Source organism: Phycodurus eques, chromosome 19, assembly GCF_024500275.1.
Source record: "Phycodurus eques isolate BA_2022a chromosome 19, UOR_Pequ_1.1, whole genome shotgun sequence".
NCBI lineage: Eukaryota > Metazoa > Chordata > Actinopteri > Syngnathiformes > Syngnathidae > Phycodurus > Phycodurus eques.
In genome coordinates this window covers 9,334,648-9,343,420 of record NC_084543.1, presented here as the reverse complement: position 1 = coordinate 9,343,420, position 8,773 = coordinate 9,334,648, and the positions used below count along the sequence as shown (strand labels likewise).

The 8,773-nt window shown below is 44.4% G+C and overlaps 1 protein-coding gene and 1 non-coding gene across 2 annotated transcripts; both read right to left on the bottom strand.

The window, feature by feature from the left end:
- Positions 1-103: 103 nt before the first annotated feature.
- On the bottom strand, positions 104-216 carry LOC133395312 (U5 spliceosomal RNA). The gene has a single exon (XR_009767224.1). It is a non-coding gene; the product is annotated as a U5 spliceosomal RNA (small nuclear RNA).
- A 489-nt stretch (positions 217-705) lies between these two features.
- On the bottom strand, positions 706-8,227 carry mfsd13a (major facilitator superfamily domain containing 13A). Its single transcript, XM_061663953.1, has 9 exons — positions 7,858-8,227; positions 6,583-6,817; positions 6,435-6,514; positions 4,628-5,077; positions 4,431-4,551; positions 3,782-3,878; positions 3,525-3,696; positions 1,698-1,891; positions 706-1,501 (listed from the first exon to the last, which is right to left on the bottom strand). The coding sequence occupies exons 2-9, from the start codon at positions 6,757-6,759 to the stop codon at positions 1,260-1,262; spliced, it is 1,533 nt and encodes a 510-aa protein (XP_061519937.1). The 5' UTR covers positions 6,760-6,817; positions 7,858-8,227; the 3' UTR covers positions 706-1,259.
- Positions 8,228-8,773: the final 546 nt, after the last annotated feature.

Here is an 8,773-nt window from a genome sequence, read left to right as displayed (position 1 = left end):
GAAATGTGAAGATAAGGTTAATTTCACACTGTTCGGTATTGATTATGTGTCTCACTTAGCAGCAAACTCCGTAATAGCTTATATACCTTTGACATTACGAGAAAGACCTGTTAACACAGGGAATCAAAAAATTACCCTGGACTCATGTTGTTCTTCCCCACGGAAATCTTTAGTAAAAGGCGAAAGATTTATACAACATGAAGAGATCCATGAGTATACTAGCCTCCAGGCAGCAGCGAGGCTGACCAGATGTACAGCCCTAAACTTCACGGTCGGGGTTTTCTTACAGTAGTTCGTTTGGTGTTGAGTCAAGAAATTAAGAAAACAAATGAAACATCAACTTTTCTGTTCAAATAAGATAATTTTATTGCGTTACACGTACTTATTTAGACTTTTTGTGCCCACTCTATACGGGCATCTGTACCTAATTTGAATATATTATCATGCGCATGCGCCATACACACCAGAAAGTGAAGCGATGGTTCATTAGTAGTCGCGTTCAATCGTTATGTATTACATTATCGTTGTAAAACGCTTTTTGCCAAGCCGTGTTGGAGTGGTAATGTAATATGAACATAACGTGCCATCACAGTTTCCATGTTAAACAGACTCGGAAGAGACGTGTGTACCGTGTTTCTTTGGTGTCGAGTAACGGATCATTCGTCAGACAAAATAATACACGGGTCACAACTCGTTTTTTGGCAGGAGATTTTATTGTTTTGGGGCAATGGCACACATTCGAAGTTAAAATCTCTTAAGTTGACAAAAAGCTTAATCACTGATAGTCGAGCTCAAATCTCAAATATTAAAACGTGGCAGTGCTCAATGAAGTTGGTCACCGTGATCACAAGGCAAAACGGCAGTGGTATCTGAACACATACTTCAACGCTTTCTGTAAACTATAACCCCACGGACTTCATTAATTTCAGTACTGTTTAAAGACAAAAATACAAATACAATTTAAATACAAAGATTTGTATTCTTCCCCTGATGTTAGAACCAAGTGGATGTTCATTATGAACCGATAGTTGGCATAATATGTCTTGGTCCTCTTAATTCTGTAGTCACCTGTTACGGTATAAATACAATGTAAAACTCTGTTTAAAAATAAGGCAGGTGTCATTTATTCAAAATATGCACCCCAAAGAGCAGAGCAGTCATTGTGCTGCGTTTTCTTTTCTAGGCCTCGACTTCCAGGAAGCCGAAAAGACAACAGCTAAAAAAAAAAAGTGTCTGTGTGCTGCTCGGCTAAGTCCACGTTATATGGTCTTGACGTCCACCATGCTGCCATTTTGGGCACCTTGCCTGGAGCTCTTGATTCCCTGCAGCTTGCGCCCGTGCAGCGTGAAGCGCGACCAGGCGGCCAGCTGCAGCAGGGCGCAGGTGATGGGCACAAACACCAGCATGTGGAAGCAGCCCAAGCGCAGCGGTGGCGACCCCGCACCTGAGGACACGTCCACAGTGGAGTCCTTGACCGGTTCCCTTTGGAAAATATCATAGCCTGTGGAGGACATCACATTCAGGAATCCACAAGTAGAGCTCGGTGGCGTGGTGAGCATTTTACTAGTTCTGGGTAATATGGCCTTCAAAAAAAATAAAAATAATAATAATCCGACTAAGTAATTAAATTTAATTAACTTAATTACTTAATCGCTAAAAATCGATGAATCACCCAGCGCTATATTTAAGTTCCGTACCCGTGTAGACACACAGCAGCCAGGTGCCGATGAGGGGAGCAAACGTCTGTCCGGGCTTCGTGAGGAGGGCGACCATGCCGAAGAGCAGAGCTGACGCCGCCTGCTGTCGCCGGTTGACCACAAAGTCCTCGTCCACCAGGTCAGAAATGACCAGCTTCAGCAGCTTGCAGGTTCCCTCCGTGAACACTCGGTTGCTGGCAGGGCAAGAGGAGGAAGGCCTCTGATTGTCTCACAAACACAGTACGACACAAATTTCCACTGAACTAGGCAGGAAAGTGAAAGGGGAAAAGTCGGGCAAAACCTCGATCTGGAAAACCCTCTGATGGTACTTGAAAATTTGGTCGTTTTTTTCTCATGCTGTCTTCATACATCAACCACAACAATGAATTTCAAATGATATCAACATGTGATTGAAGTTTAGATTCTCAGCTTTAAGAGCTTTAATGTAAATACAGTGTTCGCCACTTCCTCCCATGTTCCAAAATTATGCATATTAATTAAGTTCATGGAAGACTTCGAGTCAAGGGTCACCAACCCATTTCAAAGCTAATTCTTTGGTACTGATGAACGTAAAGGGCTACCAATTAGATGCACACTCTTGAAATCACAAATGTATTCAAATTTGTGCCTTGAATTATTTTATTAAGAATTAATGATATTCATCAATGTGAAGACACTGATCATGTTACTTTTGATCCCAAGAAATTGGAGCGTACGCTTCACAAAATGGCTGTAATCCCTGCCTAGTAAGTGCCATATTTTTGTGAAAGCTCTTAAATTAAAGCTGAAAGTCCACACCTAAATAGTACGTGGAAATGGAGTTTAAAGGTGGTTACAAAAACTGTGACAGGCCAAATTAAACGTTACACTGAAAATACACAGGCTGTCAACTCTCTTCACCTCCACAAAATGAAATATTTTAAGTATATTGTAAATGAATTATGCTTTATATGTTGAAGAGGCGACATAAAAATTAAAAACGGAGATAATGTGGTTCCACAAGTGCGGTCACCCTCTTATAACTAAGGACGTAGCAGTGTTTAGAATTAACAATCACATTCAAACTCAAAGTTAACTGGGAGTCAGCACACACCTGCCACCATTTAAAGTGCCTCTGATTAACGCCAAATAAAGTTCAGCTATTCTAGTAGACTTTTCCTGACGTTTTTGTAATCATATCTTACAGCACAAGCCATGGTCTGCAGAACTTCCACAGCATCAGAGGGATCTCATGGCCCACTAATGTCCCACGGCACAGTGGTTGGGAATCATCATGTTATAGCATTATTCTAAAATGGGAAATAATTGGCGGCACGGTGCCCGACTGTTTAGAGCGTCAGCCTCACAGTTCTGAGGACCCGGGTTCAATCCCCGGCCCCGTCTGTGTGGAGTTTGCATGTTCTCCCCGTGCCTGCGTGGGTTTTCTCCGGGCACTCCGGTTTCCTCCCACATCCCAAAAACATGCATTAATTGGAGACTCTAAAATTGCCCGTAGGTGTGAATGTGAGTCCGGATGGTTGTTTGTTTGTATATGCCCTGCGATTGGCTGGCAACCAGTTCAGGGTGTACCCCGCCTTCTGCCCGATGACAGCTGGGATGGGCTCCAGCACGCCCACGACCCTAGTGAGGAGAAGCGGCTCAGAAAATGGATGGATGGGAAATAATTATTACTGTGACTATTTTTGTGATTTAAAAAAAATAATAATTCACTTTATCATTATGAAGTGAAGCACTGCGAAGGATTTTGGGATGCACAGTATACATACAGAGCGTAAGAGACCCTACTGTGGGTCTGAATAACTCATACAGTAAGCAAAGAGAGCGCACCTGGCGATGAAGATGCAAAGCAAATAGACACGGTCGGCGCCCGCCAGCAGCATGGCCACGCTCAGTCCCAGCTTGAGCATGAAGAGCCAGCGGATGACCTGGTAGACGCCGTGGCGCTGGCACAGTGTCAGGAAGTACAAGTTGTTCAGGTGCGGTGCCACGTAGGAGATGCCTGCGAGAGCAGCGAACGTGAACAAAAAGACATCCTTCTACACATTCGCGTAACACTAACGCAGAGCGACTCATTTTGTTTTTACCGAGGAGGATCGAGCCTGTGGAGGCGGAGATGTTGTCTGACAGCAGGTGCTCCAGAAAGAGAGGGAAGAAGTTGTTGTTGAAGTGGCAGTGAAACACCTGCACTCGACACACACAGAAGAAAACAATTTTTTTAACACTACTACTGTGGAATAAGGCGGCATGGTGGCCGACTGGTTAGAGCGTCAGCCTCACAGTTCTGAGGACCCGGGTTCAATCCCCGGCCCCGCCTGTGCGGAGTTTGCATGTTCTCCCCGTGGCTGCGTGGGTTTTCTCCGGGCACTCAGGTTTCCTCCCACATCCCAAAAATATGCATTAATTGGAGACTCAAATTGCCCGTAGGTGTGAATGTGAGTGCGGATGGTTGTTTGTTTGTATGTGCCCTGCGATTAGCTGGCAACCAGTTCAGGGTGTAGCCTGCCTCCTGCCCGATGACAGCTGGGATAGGCTCCAGCACGCCCACTTTATATTACAGTTTATTTGCATCTCAATGATGATTTGCTGGCCTGGCTTTTGTTGACATTAACTGCTAACTTACAGTGGTCTCTTCATTTTTTTCCACAACTATATTTGTGAAAATTACAGCTAGGGTGCAAGCAATCAAATAGGAAGATATTGAGATGAACTAAATGATATGATAAGGGCGATCACCTGGAGGAGGTTCATGGTGACAAACCACTTGAAGTTTTTGTGTCTGGAGAGCTGTTTGAGGTACTGCCGGATGGTGACGGGCCGCTCTGGCGAGGTGAGGGGGGCGTCGCCAACACTCAGCCTGTGAGATGTGACAGAAGGAAGAATGTAAGCGGACAATGACAAAAATCGTCAAGTTGTTTTTTTAGAGAACGTACTCTTCGAGCGCGTGCGCCTCATCCAGTCTGGGGCGAACTTTCTTTTGAAAGCGTCGCTGTAACAACCGGGTAACAAGGAAGAAGCCCACGATGGAGAAGGTGGCAAGAGTCACACAGAAGAGTCGAAAGGCATAGAAATCCTCCTTGTCCCAGAAGGAGTAGGACAGGAAGACGGAGAAGGATCCCAGGGCGCTGAACACCGAGCAGTGGAAATTGAGGCGCGTGCGGTCGGCGGCCGAAACGGCCAGGTCGGCCATGAGGGCGCTGTGGTGGAGGTCCACCATGGTCAGGAAGCCGTCGTACAGGCACAGGCAGAGCAGGAACTGCAGGCCCGGTCTGGCCCACGCCACCCAGAAGGCCAGGAAGGATAGGGCGAAGAGCGGCCCGCTAGACGAGAGCGCGTGGAGCCGCTTGAGGACCACCTCTGGAGACGTCACCTGGGAGCCGCTCCTGCATCACAGCAAACTAATCACTCAACTTTGTCACCTTTACAGGCTGTTAGAAAAGATCCAAATATTGAGCCATTGAAATACGATAAAATTTTGTATTACAGCCTTTCCAACCTCAGGAACTTTACCTTGAAAAGAAGTACTTTTGGACAAACATTAGGCCCTTTACCACTGGAGAAACCTTACCTCTCCTCATAAAGGTAATTTTGAAGGAACTTAGGGCCGTTTCTCAATGCCTAAACTTTAAACCGAAAAGAGGTATTATGGGCATATTGCAGAGAAAGGTATTTTGAAAGGAATACCAGTATATCGTACACAACAGTTTTGAAAGGAATATCAATATTCCCACCCGCTCACACTGTTCCGCCCTGGTCAGCTGCCCTTATCAGAAATCGCCAGTGGGTTGACTACTCGTCCCATTTTAACTCACCCAATTTTACATCAAGATAGGGGATACACATTGTTTATGTGGTTACACATGCTATTGTTTTTAGCATCAGAATTCTGAGCCCACAGGCAGCTGAAACGTCATTGTCACCGCCTTCTCTATCCTGTTTGACAGTTAGCAACAGTTTGAAATGCTCTCTAGAACACCAACAAGGCTGAATGTACAGTGGGAGCGTAAATAAATCATTTAGCAGATAAAAGCAAGGCTAAAGAGACTGTCACATGCTAGCTGTTAAGGCTACAGCCGAGTGTTCCATGTGATGATAAGGGCGGAGTCGTAAGACTGAGTAAACACAGGCGGCAGTGGTTCTCTTTACCACATGTCATATTACTTGCATAACCCTGAGGCGCAAACACCACAAGAGAAACACAAGGCAACATTACAGGGATTTAACCTCATTTGTTTTGCTCAATAAGTTATGCTCTTTAATGCGCATAAGTTTGCACTCGCTTTTAGTTTTTTTTTTTAGATCAGAGGCTCAACAAGTAGCCAAAGCCTTTGGTAATGAAAGCCCCTCTCGCGTTCGCACACCCCACAGTAGAGGGGGCGGGGTGAGCAGCAGCTAATTTGCATGAGATATGACCCTCCCATCGAGTGGATTTTAATCAAAAGATTAATAGGAAGGGTGAAGATGTCCTGTAATTCTTGACCCTTGCAGTAGAGGGGGCAAGGTTAACAAGAGGTCATTTGCATAAAACAGGACCACCCCTCATAACAGACTGATTTTATCAAAGGTTAAAAAACGTTTTTTTAAAATAGGCTAAAACATGTTCTGTAATTTCTTTATCAAAAGCATGTCCCATAAACGTTATTAATTTAAACTGTGTGGGGGAAAATGTCTACAAATGTCACTGTCAAAGAATGTTCCCAGAAGTTTTTGTGCACAAAACAAGAGAGTAAAGACACTCACTGAGGAGAGCTGAGGAAGGCGCGATCACTCAGCCAGCCGAAGAGAGGATCGTTGAGACTGTTCCACAGCAGGAACACGGTCTGGAACGACAAGCGTGCTCAGAACATGGAATAATACATACAGGGCATCAAGTAAACTCCTCACTCACCTCTCCCAGCCAAAAAGAGACTTTGTCGATCTTGTATATGGACACGAAGGTGTCCACGTAGTAGAGTAGGAAGACATTGTGCAGGACGGAGGTGAAGAGGGCCAAGGAACCGTAGAGCACGGCGGTGGGGACGACGATGACGCCATTGTACCAGCAGCCTGCCGCACTCCGGCCCATTCTTCCTTTCCCACCCACCCGTCAAACAACCACAAGCTGGTCACCGCCTCTTCATAGCCTGCAAAGCAAGAGAGGTTTACTTTTAGCGCAGTTAGGTTGTCATTAGAGTTGGTTTGGCAGAGGGTTTCAGTTCAAGTAGACACCCTTAAACATACTTGCATCTCTACTTAATCAGTTTGGGGAAGTTGGTCTTCAAATCAAATCTCACAAAATAAATGTTCAAATCAAGTTTAGCTTTTGGTTCTTTTTTTCATTCTTGGATTTGCTATTTCTCCAGAGCCCAAGCAAGCTTTGGAGGGGAAAAAAAAAAAAAAAAAAAAACAGCAAGAGAAAAAATAAGCATCAGATCAGTTTACATTAGTTTACATTAGCTAACATTAACAGGCCTGCTAATAAACGATTTGGGACAAAACAATATTCAGAAACTCTGTTTTAACTTTGTTTACACTGAACTGGTTTACACTATTAGCCATGTTGCAAGACGTTATCGTCTTGTGCTACCAAAGATAATTGATCCTATTAGCAGAAGAATGGAGTTGATAGCAACCTCAATTTTGCCGTCAGCTTGGTCTGTTCAAACTGATATTATTTTGAGTTAGAAATAGAAAGACATTTTTAACAGTCACATTTCATTTATATATAGGCACAGTCTCTGAGAAATTGCCTATACTGAACACGTTCTCCCAGTATATGTTAACTTACGAGCACAACTGATTATGACTTATTATTTATCCTGCTTTCGAACATTTGGACACCTGTTGAGTTTTTTTTCTCAAGAAAGAAGCAGCTCAAGCTCGAAGTGAAAACAAAACAATTCGTCGAAGAGTGTCACAAACATTGGCCGAATCGAGCCTTCAAGGCGGATAACTACAAACCCTTATGCTGTTTAAAGAGTTTACACGTCGTCTCATATGGCGTCTTTAATGACAATAAACCAGTTTAAAGATGACAAAAGGAGTACGTGGCAAACGCTTGTAAGTTAGCGATAGTTAGCCATGGTTACGCGTTAGCACGCTAGCTGGAAACCGGATGTGGGTGAGCACATTAAGCGTCATTAAAAAATAAATAAATAAATAAATAAAGACATTAGATACATACGACACCCAGTAGAATTGTATTCACGGGAACGCTATCTTCGAGGGTCCTTGTTCGCTTTACGGAAGCGGAGACTCGTCACGTCGAGCTGACGAGAACCAGCAAGGAAGGCCGGGTGTCCACGTCATGTCGACACCGGCGTGGCATCTCGTCGCCGGGACGACAGCGGCTGGTTTGCGGTGGGGAGATTTTCCGAGCAATGTGGAGGAGGCGCTCCGGTCACGTCGGTGACGGAAGCCGCAGCGGCAGTGTCGTTGAACCGGCTGTGGGCTTTCCATTCACCCTTGCTGCGAACTCCTGTGAGGAACATTAAATAATTGTTTTGGGCCTTTTTCCCCCCTGCGATTGGCTGGCAACCAATTCAGGGTGTACCCCGCCTCCTGGCCGAAGATAGCTGGGATAGGCTCCAGCACACCCGCGACCCTTGTGAGGATAAGCGGCTCGGAAAATGGATGGGATGGATGGATGGTCTTTTTTTCCCACATTTAATCGTCTTTTTAGTCAACTTAATTAAAATTGAATGGTGGGCGTTGTTGTCATTTCGCAGTTCCTCCAACAGAGGGCAGGTGTGCATACGTCACAACTGTCAATGGCAGTGGTTCTTAATCTGTGGCCTGAGGACCCCCAGAGGTTTGCAAGCCGTAATTTTAGGGTCCGGAAAAAAAGTTTGCAATACATTATTATGTCATTTCATTTTTTAAAGTGCATGCACAGAAACAAACCCAATCTTCCACACTATAATATAAATGCATGTATTTCCTATTTAGGAATCATAAAGCTGTGAGTGATTGTAATACCCAAAATCCATGTTTTAAAATATGTATTGTATGTCAGTTGTCTCATTTAATGTTCATATATTTTCTTGTTCATACTGTATTACATAAGTTAATTATTAGTCATATTTCCCAGCCAATTTCTC

What these genes read in the sequence shown, in the direction of transcription:
- mfsd13a (XM_061663953.1), bottom strand. Translation starts at nt 6,759, where the DNA reads ATGGGCCGGAGTGCGGCAGGCTGCTGGTACAATGGCGTCATCGTCGTC. An exon ending in TCTCTTTTTGGCTGGGAGAG is followed by an intron (nt 6,515 to 6,582) that starts GTGAGTGAGGAG and finishes TTGTCGTTCCAG; the next exon opens with ACCGTGTTCCTGCTGTGGAA. An exon ending in TCACCATGAACCTCCTCCAG is followed by an intron (nt 3,879 to 4,430) that starts GTGATCGCCCTT and finishes TGTCGAGTGCAG; the next exon opens with GTGTTTCACTGCCACTTCAA.